Source organism: Rhopilema esculentum, chromosome 17, assembly GCF_057945365.1.
Source record: "Rhopilema esculentum isolate cy_ngs chromosome 17, ASM5794536v1, whole genome shotgun sequence".
In the NCBI taxonomy this organism is placed as follows: domain Eukaryota; kingdom Metazoa; phylum Cnidaria; class Scyphozoa; order Rhizostomeae; family Rhizostomatidae; genus Rhopilema; species Rhopilema esculentum.
In genome coordinates, this window is record NC_142831.1 from 7151508 (window position 1) to 7167885 (window position 16378).

At 35.6% G+C, this 16378-nt stretch overlaps 1 protein-coding gene across 9 annotated transcripts in view; it reads left to right on the forward strand.

Moving 5' to 3' along the window:
* LOC135682270 (protein FAM149B1) overlaps positions 1-16378 on the forward strand; it is a 36844-nt gene that overhangs the window by 4243 nt on the left and 16223 nt on the right. For 4 of the 9 annotated variants that reach the window (XM_089113431.1, XM_089113435.1, XM_089113434.1 and 1 more), the window contains exons 2-4: positions 1118-1471; positions 4995-5464; positions 7998-8091. In XM_089113431.1, the coding sequence (XP_088969557.1) occupies positions 5119-5464; positions 7998-8091 (440 nt within the window). In that variant the 5' untranslated portion in view covers positions 1118-1471; positions 4995-5118. Of the gene's footprint in view, positions 1-826; positions 1472-1529; positions 1873-1936; positions 3422-4994; positions 5465-6767; positions 7077-7997; positions 8092-10497; positions 15203-16378 lie in introns of those variants that run through there. The other 5 variants (XM_065197089.2, XM_089113433.1, XM_089113432.1 and 2 more) reach the window with 5 other exon arrangements.

Here is a 16378-nt window from a genome sequence, read left to right on the forward strand (position 1 = left end):
ATCAAAAGGTAGGTGATTCCTGGTGCTCATATTCAAAATTGATTAAACTGAATTGACTGACACACCTGTGCGTACTCCTCTGCTGTTGTCATCAAAGGTTGGAGTACAAGTTTCTTTGTTATCCATCTGGTTTGTGTTTATAAAGAAAGAAAGGCCCTTCAGCCGCTGCAAGATCACTTCATAAGTCTTCATCCAAAGGGATAATAATGGAGCAGCTAAGAATATTCAAGAAAAACGTCAGATATTTCATAGAACCTTTTGTTGTTCACAAATATGGGTGAAACTAAAGAATTCAAATATATATAATCATTTGTTTTTAAACTAAAACGTTGTCTAATCAGTCGTAATTTTGTCTGTTCGGTATGTTTCAACTATGAAATGAAATTTTATAAAAATTGACAGAGGATGTGTTTGGATGAGGATTATCAAAAGCAGCTTACTGAAGTGATGGTGCCTCGGTTTCCAGTGAATGCTAATTGCTATGGAGCTAATAACACATGAAGCATAATGTCAGTATTGAAAAGATAACTCGTCAGAAAGAGGATCATTTTTCACCTGCAATGGTTTAAGCTCTGTTTTCTAATCAGATAACGGAAAAACCTCTTGCTACGAACACAACTTACAGCAATGCACTTAAAAAATCTTGCTTTGAATAATGTTTTATTTATTGCTTTCATTCTGTGTTCCATGCTTTTGTTCTTTAAATATACCAAAAATAAACTAACTAAAACCTAACAAGAATCATATAGATTTGTCTTCTCTTTTGGTGTTAAAAGATTTTAAAATTTCATAAAGCAACAAAGAACTGAAAAAGGAAGACAAATCAAACCAAGTTAAATATAAATATGATGTATATAATGTCGTTTAATTTACGTGAATATTTGAAGGGCCCTATTTTCAAATAAATGCATTAATGTCAGTTAAGAAATTAAGAACTACATTTAAACGGTGAATATTTGGCAAGACGTATTATTTAAATTTGGCTATTAACATAATCCTAAATGTTTGGAAAATCTGATTGAAATAGGATTAAACTCTGAAGACCTATAAAATAGAAATAACCTATTGCTTCGTTTCTACTTTTGCCCAAAATTTAAAACTCGTTCGTTTCTCCTAGACCATTGGCAGTCCGGACCGGTAATTCAGGTTTTCCGCCACACGACACAAGCAAATTTCTCTGTCAAGGCATGCTTTCAGAAATGATATCAAGAATCTTTAGGACCGTAGAAAATTATGCCCGTTGATATTTGCATTTTCGTTAGCACAATCTGCAAGAAGCTGTTTTGGCAACAAAAAATAAAATTCCACGAAAGGAGCCAATTGAGGTCACCATTTCAAGGCAAGTGGCCGCAGAGCATGAATTTTAAATGAGTTTTTTGAATTTGACAATATCGAAAACGGAATGGTCATATTGACAGGAGAGGAGAGGCGAAACAAGATCAGGATATTTCAAACGAGATCTTTGAATTAGGTAAGAGCTCAGCTATTCTGCAAGGTAATGTCATGGAGAGTGACTCGCTTTATTTCTCTATACTATTATTTACATTGTCTTTCATTTGAATCTTCTGAATAAAGAATTATCCTGTCATTGATAGTGTAAGCTTTTGCTGAAGGCAAGTATTACTAAACAAGAATGAGGGCAATGCCTGGCTAGGTCAATGATAAAATATACTTTCATAGTTGACTGCAGAATTCATTAGCAAACATTTCATCAAAGACAATGAACCTGGAATCGTTAGGGATAGAGGTCTATTGTACTGCGAAAATGTAAATGGATGCAATTTTGAGCAGCTTACATACTTTTCAAACGACATCACTGCATTTGCATGAACTGGTTATACAACAGCTGTATGCAGAATTTGGCCATGTGAGGTAACTTGTTCGGTTTTTATTATCAACCTAACATCATTATGACGTCGGCCATCTCTACTGTCGTTGAACTGCCCATAACATTTCTATTTTTAAGTGTTTGCGTTAAAATTTTTGTGACTTAAGTATTGAAGCTAGAATAAAGATCTTTCGTAGACATATCTTTTCCACAGTGAATGCGTCTAGTTTTTGTGAGTGCCTCTAGAGAAAAAAGGGCGAAGTAGGACTCCAACATAATGCTAGAGCAGCATTTCACTGTATTTGCAATTTCTTCCAACTACAATCCAACTAAAAACATTTTCAATAGCATGCTTCTAAGATTCTATTCTATGGATTTTTCGAAGCGGTTCTCTGAATTTATTGTTTTTAAACTGTGACATGCATAGCACATTTAGAATTATGGAAATACTTTCCTAAATATATGTTTTAGTAGTTATCAAGAAGATTGTTATGTGTAGATTTCTCGATACTTTTTTGCTTGTTCATTATTTGAATAGTACTCTGAACGAGCTCATTTTATAAACATAGGAACTGAAAACACGATTTATTTCTTGACAGATAAATTAAAGTAACGTAATAAAGAGAACGCAAAATCTTCATAAAAAAGAAGATGCAACTTCTAAAAGTGATCCCACAGGGCTCATTTTCTTCTCTCTTTATGTTGACTGTGCAGATCGGTTACATCATCGCAACTATCATGTTTATCTTGAATATGACTCAATCGGTTTGGGAGGATTCTCGGTTTCAACATCCTGTTTGATATTTCTTTGACGACACCAGTTGGAAACCTTTCCAAGGTGCACGTGGTAAACAAAATCGACGACTTCATCACAAAGACTTATTTACATCATCACCATGGTAACCGGTTGAATCCCTGTCATAACAATTCTTTACTTCTCCATTTTTAGCTGTTTGACATGTAAAATTTTCCTTATCAAATTTGAATGTGACAGGTTGCCAAATTTCAAGTCGTTTTAGTTGCATAAATCAGTTGTAATAAAAAACTATAAGAAGCTTATTAGTTCACAAGTTTCAAATCCAGCATGATTGTCAAATAAAGATCGTTAATCGAGAAGAGCAGTATGTAGCGAAATTAATGCACCTCTTCTGGTCTGATGCAATAGTTTAAGAGCTTTATTGTGACGGGGACTAGGCAATTATTGCAAAAGCCATCTTCTCGGGATGCGGTGGCACAGATAATCTTACCAACTGTGCACCATAAAATATTGCAGATAAGGAGGTAATCGCAGGGAAGGACTGCGGAGAGATGCTAGGTCAAAGGGACTTCAGAGCTCTCTGTTAGTGGGATCCTTATCCGGTATTCGTGCAGCTAAGTCAGTTGCATGCCGTAAAAGGTATTAGCATAAATTTGAGCAGCATTAGATATCAGTGCAAAACAGGTTTCACCCACGCAGTCATCGTTAGCAAATTCGTTTTGAAATTTGGACCAAATACAAGCATGCCTTCAGTTTGTGTTTAGACTTCAAGGTATCAAGAATGCAGCTTCAATGAGTGGTTGCAGTTGGCAAGCTGGCATTATCAGATATTTCAGGTAAAGGATGTGACTACTTACGTCACGCATACTTGGTCCCACTAATTACAATAACAACAAGCAATTTCTGTGTCTCGGTTTGCAGAAACTTCATTTGATGAATCTTCATTGCAATCTTTTGGTTGAAGCTGTTTGTTACATTTTATGAATTCAATCAAATGTAGGTCTTTGTTTAAAAAGCCATTTTAGATGTAGAAGAAACTTCTTCGAGTAACATTCTTATTGGTACTAGATAATAACGATAGCACTCAAAAAATGTAAGAAAATAGCTACATTTGATTGTACAGCCAGACACTGTTTTCTCTGTCACGAGACTGAAATGAGCTAACAAGTAATGTGCATTTAAAAAAATGGTGTGCGCGGAACGAACCCTACAGGGGAAGGAAGAGCCATTTTTAATATGAGCAGACAAACTTTGCTGAAATATGCCCTTGGAAATCTAAAAGAGGTTTTTGGACAACAATTGAGCACGTAATTGCGAACGACCCAAAGCTAGCAATACTTTAAATTTGCAGCAATTTTAAAGAATTTTCTAACAGCACATTAATCTTCATTTGAGCCTAAATCTTGAGCATTTCCAAAAGCATTCTGATTTTTGCCGCTACAGCCAGTTTTTTGAATTGTTGAGCAAATTCGCATACGTTCACGAGCGAAATCCATGGCTGCGGCTGTTCATCGCGATCAATATGGTAATCAATGAAGTGTTCAGCATGATTTTGCACCTTGGAAAGAAATATGAGTTTGACGTTTCGAGCATAACTTTCATCAGGATAGGATGAAGAGTTAAGATGAATATCGTAGCTCGATACCTGTTTGACACGCATGTGTAAACAATCATCGCTTCGCATTGCGTGAATAGGATCGCCTAGTGGAAAACCGGCTTCACTCACTGTTTAGAGTCGCAAACTCGATGGCTCGTTATCTTTCCCCTGCTTCCCTTTTGAGGCCTTTCTTCACTTTCAAAGCTTATGGGTAGAAGTCTTTTTGCAACTTTATAGACAAAGGAGTCCAAGAATGACAAAAGCCCTCAGCTCACTTTTTCCACCTTCTGCACAAAGAATATCTGCCATCCTCCTAGCTTTGTTCATCGTTTATTCAAATTAAGTTAAAGTCATCTGCTAACAACAGTACAACAGCGTCCTGCTCCATTAGAACAGGTAAATTTATGAAAATGCCCAGAAGATTGTCTACCTGCCTCTATGAATCAGTCATCGAAGTGTTAAAGTTTAGCTTAGTCAACAGATAATTTAACAAAATCAGTTCAGTAACTGTCAAAGGGAAAGCGTCAGTTGGCTGGTTTTTTTGAATTCATTCGATATGAATCTTCGACTTAGGGTTGCTTTGAAACCCTTAAGAAATACAAGGCAGAGAGAGTTGAAAACTCATTAAAGCATAAAAGAGTAGACAAAACAATCTATTATAACCTAGTTTTGATCGTATCAGTGCAAGCTATCTCTGCGATCATTTGCTGCAGGTGGTAGCCCGTTTAAGCTTTCCTTCGGTGATGTCTTTTTGAGCTGAAATCGAATTTGAACCACTGCATTTAACTAATTGTCTTCATGTTTGTATACAGATTCCAGAAGCAACTCTCGCAAGACTCTAATTGTTGATGAAAATGCAGCTCCAAACAGCGAAGAATGGAAAATCATTAGTACATGTACAGTAGATGAAGCTCATAACCATGCGAAGAGAGAATAATGGTCAATAAGACCATAAATCACTTACAGCAAAGGTCTGGAGAAAGCATGGCGACAAGCTCAAGAAGGATCCTACGGCCAACGATATGCAGTGTTTCAAATGGAAGTCTTGCAGTCACCCCAGTTGTTTTCCGGGAGATCATGTCCAAAAAGAAACTCGTTGCCAGCATCAAGACTGCACAAATTAGCGGTGGATATGACGAGACAGATATTCACAGTGTGCTAGCACAATCAAAAAATGTTTGGTCTATGAACAGGAAGAGATCAGTACGGGACTACGAAGATCTCAGCGAGCAAGCTCAAAGTATTGCAGAAAAAAGTTCAGCTGATGTCTCAAGTGAGCAAGGTAAGTTATTGTGTAGGTTGATTGTCTGAAACAATGATTTTTGAAAATGCTGCTCTGATTCAGGAGCTAAGGCCCAAATGTTTTACACATTGTCCTCTTTTAAAATACATAATTTCTAAAAATATATTGCGGCTAAAATTTCAAAAATCTAAGAAAAAATGACAATAAAAGCCAAAGACAAACTCTACCGTAAGTACCCATATGAGTTTTAACTTTCTAACAAATAAACGTACGCTAATATACGAGCAAAAGTCAATCTTTTGAATGCGTCTTAATTTCATTTCTACCTTTTCTTTCACGAAGAAAATTGCCCCGCGGTTTCGTTTAAAAATAACTCATGAACAAATTTAGGCACAGATTTGAAAACTTTTAGAACATCGAGCCTCAACAAGAGCTATTCTAATAGAATTGCTTGCACAAGAAGACAGAAGAAGCGCATATTCTCTTTGCTCACCCTGAGCATGCCCTGAGATACATGTCCTTTGAATCATGTTTCTAGGAGTTGACAATAGGATATTAGCGTTGCGCATGTACAGAGAGACTGTATTGGAAACTTAAAACAAAGTTAAGAGAAAACGCATGAATACTGGTTTGAAGAGATCAGTTCCGTTTAGCTTCTTTTCTCACTAAGCAGCGCGTGAAACTTACATTTGAAAGAAAATAACATTAAAAGAAACTTACATATGATCAATTCAGTATTTTAGAAGTATAAATGTAATAAAAAATGAAGATGTACTGCATAACTGCTATCGGATGAACATTTAAGATCATTGTAAACTAAGAGCCTTATCAAAATCTAGAGTAAATGAGTTTTGCTCAGAACTATACCCGTCATGTTCAATATCTTTTTCATCTTCAAAATCATTCAAAATCCTCATCTCTTTCTTAAGGCTATACAGCGAGCATTCTTTCAAAAATCATATTAACAATATCAAAATTCGCCTTGCCACAACAGAATTTGATAATAGCGTGAAGAGCAGAGTATATCACACTTGAATACTTTTCGCCCAACGCTCTTCAGATCATAAACGTTGGATAATGTCCAAATGATAATGTGGATCGAAAGCAACGTTTGGGAAAGAATGGTGCATTTGACTGGTTCATTGTTTTTTTATCAATGTCTTTGATTCTTTGTTCAAAAAGCTGTTTCTCTTTCCTTAATAAAGATCTTTATTGGATTCAGAAGAGCTGCAAAATTGTATCATCACATTAGATCATTACAATGGCTCACTTACAGACTTGTCAGGGCTAAAACCAAAACTTCTACTCCAGGGAAATTTCCACTGTTAGTCTTTTTGTGGGATTTCACCTCTATGGATTGACATACCCCCTTGAGTCGGATAATTAAAATTTTGAATTTGCCGCCAAAATTCAATTTAATAAAAATGGAGTAACCAGTCCCAGTCCCCATCACTAGGCAAATCTCTGCTGTGTTTGCATGGTGAAGACTTTTGCAAAGGCTGACCGCACTAATTCTGAGTGGGAAGACAAGAACCCTATTATAAAACATGGACAGAAGTTATGTGTGAGGCAAGTCGAAACTGCAGCAGCAGCTGCAAATAGAGCTCATCGATATAGATCAACGATAACTTGTAAGGAAGTTACCCGAATGGTGAGTTTTAGGTTAGGACATAGGTTGCTACTTTTATAGAAACGACTTTGTTATTTGTTTACATACACGAACATGGCAAACAGACTACTTTAAAAGAGCTGTAAAATATTCAGATTTATAACTAGAATTAATACTGAAACTGTAGGCCTCCTAAGATTATTTTTTAAATGGCCAACTAACAGACGGTTTTTTTGTTATGCTGTCTATACATTACCTGGCAAATTTTTATTAATTTACCATCGAGCTCACTGATCTTCCAAGATGTGAACAGACTGGCTTATTTCATTTTGGATAGCAATGAGTGCAAAGTTGATTAAATTCCTTAATCTAATCAAAGAAACTAACTTCGTAGAATTAAATATAGGCCTACTGACAACTTTTACATGATAAAAACTGTTTAGAAAAGGTATGATGACTGTTGAGAGTTCAAATTAGCAAACGGAGAGCAAAATCAAAATCACGACAAAAAGTTCATTTTTCAAGATGTTTTGGATGTTGCAAGATCTATCAAGACTGTTGCAAGATCTATCGAGATTGTTGCAAGACCCATCAAAATCTATTGATATTGTTTTCTATGAATGTTTAAAATTATAAGTCCTTCTTTAAGTGAAAAATGTATAATGTTGTAGAAAGTGTTCCTTGTAACCATTAATAGAGTAAAAAAGGACACTTAGATCAGAAGCAAAATGTGAGGACCACAGTGACCCCAAAACATTCCATTATTGATGTATTTATTCTAAAAGTTGCATTTACTGTTGGCTCATGACATCCAGTGCACACATTTTCATATTTTCAAATTTCCATTTGGATCTTTGAATAATTTTTTTAAAATTTCTGCTATGATTGATTTTTTCCTTTGGTAGCTAGTATAAATGAAATGATAAAAACATATATTTTAATGTCTGTAAACTTTTGTTTTAGGTCATTCTTGCAGCTCATTGGATTATTATTATGGAGAAAAATGTTACTCATCATATAGCTTCAAAATGACAAGAAGAATAAGGCCATTAGAAATGTAAGTCCTTAGATTATTTCCATGTATCTTTTGTGTCTTACAATTTCCAATGCACTCACTCTCGTGAGTTTATCATTCAAATAAGTTTTAATGCAAAATTTGAAGGTGGCATAAAAGAATGGAAACATATCATGCCTACGTTTCCTCATTGTCTAAGCATTGGATAATGTCAAAAGATAAGCAGAAAATTTATATCCAGATGTGAACAGAGTAAGATTGTTTCTTTGTTCTTGACCAATGGCAGCACCACTTATGTCTCAACCAGTTGATGAGTCAATTATATAAAATGAACTCTTGAATCTGTTTACACAATTTGGGATCCTTTGATTTTAATTAACTGATTAGAGAAAAATCTCAATGAGAAGATGACCTTGCCTATCTACTAACTTTGAAGTTGTACCTTTGGCACACTCTGAATTGGTGAGCACACGTTGACCAATTACCAAATATCATTTTGATTTGGGCATTCTACTTTTTGCAATTAGAAAATGGCCATCTTCTTTTCAGAACCATAAGCTTCCCATCAGCATCAAAATTCATAAAAAACTGAACTTTTTTATTTATATTCATTCAGAATACACATTCCTATTTAGGAATGTTTATTTGTATTCTGTATTTGTTGCTACCTAGCATCTGAAGGTAGTTTTTAAGACACTGAGAAGCTATGCTTATCAAGCAGTGTCCTGTTCCTTTCTCTCGATGTGACCACACCTCATGATTCCTATGCCTGGAATGTTATTTTTTTCAATGAACCAGCCTTTATCAAACATTTTTTAATTAGTTTTCACAATAACATGTTTTTTACCATATCCAGAATTAAATTGTCTGTTTTCCATACATTGATGGCCTAGAGCAGGGATGTGCCTGTTTCCACAAACACTTAATTTGTTGCATCTAACATCTAAAAGCACCATGAAATGGAGCATAAGGACTCCTTGATTTTTATTAATTTTCCTGTATGCAAGAAGAAACTGTGTTTAGGAAGCAATTACTTTGATTCTCACATCTTATGCATTGCTCTCAGGATATCAGAGATATGATTCCTGGCCCCTTTGAGACATGTACCTAATACCAGATACTCTTCTAGCGCTCACCCTTTCCAAGTCTTTTGCCTAATGCATAAACTTAATCCCACCACTCTTCCTTCCTCCCTAGATCTTATAAACTTTGGAATGCTCTACCTCTCCTACGTCTCAAACTCTTACAACCTGTCTTTATTCAAAACAAAAATAAACAAACTTGTTTTCTCTCACTTTCTAATCCGTTCTATCTTTCCCTTGTTAGGGCCTAGCAGGTTCATGAGCCTTTTTCTGACATCATCAAATTAAGTAAATCTGATTAAGGAACCTTTTTAACTGAGTTTTTAAATTTTGCCATCATGCATCATTAGCCTGTTTCCTTATCTTTCCTGCTATCCTATGAAAACGTTTGAATCACATTTGGTAAAAATGCTTGAAAAAGGGTGAGTAATTATTTAACTAGACTAGAAATACAAATTATGTTTAAAAAGTAACATTTTCATTACATAAGGCCTTGGCTGAAAGCTTAATTTTTTTGCTCTTAAGCTATAATGCTTATCATGTATTTAACATTTCCTATAGTGACGAAAATTACAGCTGCCAAAATTTTGGTTTTCTTTATGGTGCATTTGGATCCTTTTCTTTACCCTAGAACTCAAAAACATTTTGTTGTATTGAAAGTAGGTTTTGTCTAAACACCTAGCATGGACAAAAGCAACAGTGTTTTCATTAATTTTGTAGGAATATTTTTCAAACTACTCTCTGAGCCGAATTTTTTTTTGAATATGAGAAATATAATTTAAAGAATTTGGTGATAAGTAAAAAGCCAAAACATAGCATTTGTTTTGAGATTGAGAGAGAATATTGAGATACAGCACTTGCTTTTATAAGGTGGGTCAGCCTTATCAATGTACCAGGGTATTTTTGTACTTCAGTTGTCAGTATTTCATCTGCCAGCAAATCTCCTTCCATTGGACTGGAACTAATGTGATGCCATTGGCAAATTTGCCTACTTTTCTTTTATCTGTAGAACACTCTTGATAGTAAAAGTCCAGCAGTTTTTCTATTTTATTCAGCAAATCTCAGCTGACAACCATAGGATGCACAGCTGGGAAAACTCAATGCCCCTGAGAAATATGGAAAGATGCAATAAAAAATTAGACTTCTCAGCTATTATATCACTTTTTTGGTGGCTTAAAGCAGACTAAATAGTTTCTGACAGTATACCCACATACCTGTCCGAGTGTGAATAGAAATTCACCAATTATTGATTGACTATCAAGAAATTTTTAAGTTGGGATTTTTAATGTGCAGTTAGGCAGATGCTTTACAATGTACATACTCTGCAAGTGGAAAAAAGGCTTTTTGCAATACAATTACATGATCACGTTTTTTGTGAACTACAACCAACCAAGGTAATCATATTTAATTAGGACCAAAATGGGCTACACATTTCACTGTTTTTCTCTGGTTTACAGTCATATTTTATAAATGGAAGCAACAGAGTTTTAGAAAATACTCTTCTACTGGTGGTAGTTTTTAAAGCTCTTTGACAAAAGCAATTTTAACATTTAAGGAAAAACTTTTTGTGGCAGCAGTTTTTCCCTACAGCTTTGCATATCAGGAGATGCAAGCTTTACAGTTGTGCCTGATCCGATGCTATTTTCTTTTCAGGCTTCTTTTATCATTTCGCATTATCATTGCCTTTTCAAACTTTAAACAAACAATCTGATTAGCTTATAACCTTTTTAATCCTTGTTGTCCTGGTGTTTTGAATTGTTTTCTTTAAGAATGCCTCATAACTTTATCTGAAAATCTTTTGTTATCATTTGGTTTGATTATTTTATCAAATTAGAATTTTTATTTAAAATTCTAAAGAAAAAGTGTTACTTTAAAATGCATTTGTGCTTGTAAATCAGCGGTTCTAAATGGGTTACCATGGCTAAATAATGTATGGTATTATGTCCTAGGATATGTTGTTGGGTAGCCTCTAAGTAAAGAAACTAGAAGAATAAAGGCAAAATGAAACATGACCATAAGCTCGCATTTCATTGGCTTAAATTCCACTATTATCACAGGCTGTGATAGTATAAATCTCATGACTGTGTTCTTTGAAGTTATTGAAGAAGAAAGTGTCAATAAATCTTTTTATTTTTGTAACAAGATGTCATGCCAAATTACATCCCCTCTGAAAAAGGTTAGATTGAGCTTTTTATCTCCAAACCAAATTGGATTAACGTGTATGGAAACTTTATGGAAAATTTATTAAGGTAAAAGACCTTGATAAAACATTAATACATTGAATTTTGCTTTCTTGCCAGCAGATAGAACTCATGTTAAATAAAATAGTTGAATGATGATAGCATTAAGCATGGAACTCAGAGTTGCAACTTAGAGCCACACTGCTCTATATACCAAAGCGTGAGAGTTTCAGTTCATGATTGCATCCTTTCGTGATTAAAAACAATTTTTAATCAATTTAGGAGAATTATGTCATCAGCTGCCTTAAATAGTAGTGAACAGGCAGTGCTGTTGGTTGATAATAAGCAACAGGAAACTGCAGAGATTCAAGAGGGTCATTTGTCACTATTGAATGCAGTGGTTATTGGATCTTTTTTGTTGTCAAATGTATTGTTCTTCTATACAATTGACAACAACGAATGCACGAGGTCACTCTCAAAGCATTGATTAACAGCAAAGGGTCGCTTTAATTGTTAAAGTTTTGAACCTAGATAAATTTTTATAGAGATTTTAACAGAACCTGCAGCTTATTTCTTATCATCATTCAGAGAACAAAACCCGCAGGGACTCTCATAAAGAAAAAAAAACGCGACATTGTTGGATGTGATATCATCCCGAAAGTTCAGATCACTCCTTTTCATTGGTTTGATCTAGCTTTTTATGTCAGTCTTGTAGTTGAAAACACCATGCTTGGTCGATCAGAGACACATCATTTCTAGGCGTGTCTCTGGCCCCGAATTTTTCGCAGCACATAATGTGTAGCACTGGTTTTGCTGAGATCATTTTGATCAAGTTGTTTCAAGAATTTCCATTGTAGGTAGTAAGATGGAAGCTTCTGCTGTCCGTCCAATAGCGAACTGTTCCATACGCTTTCAGTTGCACTGGTATACTTAAGATAATTACGCCACTGATTACGTTATAGCAAAGCGTTTGACAGCATTATTCCGCAGAGTTGGCGGAATCCTCAAAATATTTATCTGATTTGTTATTTCATTTGTATAGATATTGATTTGATAAGACGACATTCTTTTTCATTGCAGTAGGTGAGGATTTTGGTTTTGTTGCTATGGCGTGGTATTTAGAATACACACAAGTATTAACTTCATTTACCATGACCCAGTAGTAACAGACTTACGACCAGGTTGCTTGAAATCTCTTAGGCTAAGTGAGAAATCATATTGTCAAGTTAGAAATTTCATGCAATTTATCACCGAGACGTTTAATTAAGTTGAAGGAATTCTTAAGACCTTTTCTTAGCACAACCTTGAGAACTATATTTGCCTTAGATTCAGCTGCCATGACTTTTTATCAAATATAAACTTAGCCGGGTTATGCAGTTTGTTTTTCGCTGCTAGTAATTTAATTCACGTTTCAAAACTATATCGTTTTTCCAGAATTGAGTATCACGTTTAAAACAATTTACTGTCACTAATGTCACTAACCGTTTAATGCTTTCTCCCTTTGTTTGTCATGACATAAAAAACCTAGAATAAAAAATATACAGGAACTTGCAGTGGTTTCTTTCACTCAATAACTTCAGCCTTTTTTCTTGCAAATTTTCAATAGTTTAAAAGTAGCTTGGTTAACTGGACTTGTTTCTGACTTTTTTTCAGTGATTGTGGCATGCTATGACAATGAACATGAAATCTGTTTGTTAAAACATCATACTGCATGAAAATAAAAAAACACAGTTAACTTCTCCTAGTGTAAAAAGACAGTTACAGTTACGCATGTCTTTGTCACTTTAATTTCAGCTCTCTCGTTGTGACCGGGAGCCGTTTACGTGGGAAGTCTTTAGAGATGTTCAAGATAAACGGGTCTTCAAGGACTTTTCTCAAAAGGATTTCTGTCAAAGGAGCGCAAGATCTTTTCGGTGTAAAACACCGCCAGATTTGATGTATTTTGTGTTTCTAGGATAAAAAGTAAAGGGATCCTGCTACAAGATTCTTTTTGTACTGTGCTACAGAACTGCTGTCTTGTATATCAACATAGCATTATGCAGGAAGTCTCAATCGTGCTTATCCTCCACAGTATAGGAAAGTTATTTCCTTGGGAAAAGTTCCGTTTACTTCTTTAGTATGTACAGATTTTCGCCCCTTTGAAACGGTTTTCAATGTGATGTCGGAAGGAAAGTTGTAAAGCAACCAACTCAATCAAGTCGCAGTTGTTGTTGTGTAGGGGAGCCTTTGTGTAGGGGAGTCATGAACGGTCTAGAGAAAGAAAATATGAATTTTGAATGCCGATTATTAGAATGAGCATGATAAATTCGTTTTTCTGAGATCGCTGCGCTGTCTATTGGCCTATATTTTTAAGATCAAGCCTTTTTTAAGAAGGTAGCAAATGCTTTGTTAGTCTCGCTCTCATTAATGCCTGTGTTTTATCGTAGGCAGACCTTACTATTCTTTCTTTCGCCTTTTTAGTACTGCACTTAGCATTCAATTTGTTTCTGTTTATCTTTGATGTTTGGTAGAGCTTACATTTATTAACGTGCATCAGTATGAAAGTGTTAATTTCGTTGCTTTTTCAAGCGACGCAGGTCACAACCGCTTTCAGTCGGCCCTCTTTGTATAAATTGGTTTGTTTCCCACAGCGTAAGAAGCTATGAGAAGATTTATAATTGTATTTGATAATTTCTTAGGGTGTGCATACTTCTGGAATCCTGACTTTGCTTTTTTCTTTGATGTGTTATTAAGGGAAACACTTTACTCCTAGTCAGTAAACTACATCGGGTAATTTTTTCGATTCAATTATTGGCTAATTTTGAATGACGACGCACCGTATTTAATTATTTAACACCATATCAGAAGAAGATTTGACTTCGGTCCTCTTCTTATCTGTAACTGGTCCCAGCATAAAGAGCGGAACAAAAGTAGTGGGATCTTCAGGCGCTTTGCTGTCTATTTGAGAATTTTTTACCTAAAACCCTTGTGTATGAAATGCAAGAAAACTTTGCCCCTGCTCGTCATGGCGTCATATTTTAGCATGCCATGCTTATTTATTAACGAATCTCTCAAGATGGCTGCTACTCGCTGAAATTGTCTCATTTCCTGCTCGTTAAAGCTGGAACTTTTGCCAGTATAGTTAACTGTATGGTTGCAAAACGCAATGCAGTTTCGTCTATGTCTTTTTCACATCTGTATGATCAGTATCGCATCGCAAGGTTCCTTTCATATTGTTTGTCAACGGCGGGCCATGAAATGCATCGTTGAGCCGTTCAGGAATGGGCATAGAGAGAAGTTTTAAAACAAATGAACCAGCTTGCTGTCAGTAGAGATCTGATACGGGGAAATCACTGGTGAAAGAAACCAGTTATTGTCTTTGAGTATTAATCGTGCCTTTCGAATGACGTTTTGCTTCTTAATAAGCCAAATTATAACGATTCCTTTCACTCGTATGTCTACTGTTTCGTCCGAATATTTATCAGCTTTATCCTTTATTTTGCTTAATAGGATCTGTTCCTTTAATCCTGGAATAAAAGCTAGTCCGTGTTTTAGCTTGAAACCGACTTTCAATCACATAGTTCTACCCATGTTTATATTTACATTGTTACGAGCGAATGATATACCTGGTTTTGCTGAAGTCTAACCAGTTGTAAGGAAACCAACGCGTGCATAGTTGTTATTGTTACTGCGATTTCGATCACAGTCAAGTTCCTGGTGGCTTTGGAAACAGTCATGCATACTAGAGCCCGAATGGAATGGCGATTTAGCGCGTTCGTTGTGCGGAGGTGCCATGCTGCAAAACGCTGTTGCTGAACGCTATAAGATGGGTTATCATGCTACTCGCCAGAACCCCTTCAAGCCAAACCCAACTAGTCGTATGCAAAGGTACCCCGTACTGCTGCTTCAAGGGTAAATCATTCTATTTTCTCGACTGTTTTACTCGTCAAAATTCCTATTTATAATTGAGCTTGTATTTTGTATGCGCTTGTGTTTGAGAATTCCGTCAATAAAAACGTTTTCATCACAGCTTGTTGATAAATTGTGAGTTTAAAAAAACAATGATGCATTCGCTGATTTTTTCGAGTGAAAGTTTATGCGAATTCACACCGCATCAATAATTTTCACTTTCGAATTTTCCTTTTCCATAGTATCAATAGTTCGCGATATCGTGTTGGTATTACTGCCGTTGGTAATGTTCTGTAGTATTGTGTGTTATATACAACAATGTTCTGTTTATTCGCTTCCTTTTCAATTGAGGTCCTGTATCGTGTTGAAGCGAGAAAAGATTTTCTCGGATCATTTCAAATTCTTTTATTTATCTGTGGAATTTTGAGAGTTCTCATATTGCAGGCAGTCATTGAACTTCAAACCGTTCGTTTTTCTATTTATTTCAACCCGTTATTGCTTCCCATTTATAGCAGCTGATAACTCAACAAAGATCTTTTTCGATAATCTAGCTGCATAATTTTCTTTGCAATAGACAACAAGGACATAAACTCTCTTCCCATTGCTTCTTATCTCAAACCGAGCATTGGTTTTATTTCCAAGTGCTAAACAGGTGGATAAACCTAAACAATATGTTTTTATCAATGAACCTGCATGGACGTTGACAATCTAAGGCTGCCATGATTGTGCCTGTCACTATTCTGCCTGTTACGATGCTGCCTGCCCGTGTATCTGCGAGTCAAGTGTAACGTGTAATATATTGATTCCTTCATTCCTTCTAATAAGCAAGTTTGGTGCAGAGGAAATTTTAAATTTTGTTTTCTTAAATTGAACAAAAAACTGGCCTTGGTTTAATAAAAGCTACCATACATCTGGTAGGGAAAGGTCCGAAGAAGATTGTGCTGGATTTTTGCATTGCTGATTGAGTTCCGATAAAGCAATATCAGTTTTACTTTTCAAAACAAGAGACACGCCTACGACTGCTCGATAAAGCGTCAGTTCATAGCACTCCCGGTAACAGCATCGCGCCTCAATCGACATGTGGCTGATCAGTATTGGCAGACTAGAGCAGGAGATTTACAACTTATTACATTTGTCACATAGTCGCATTTCACAAGATGTATCTCACACCCCATCTCC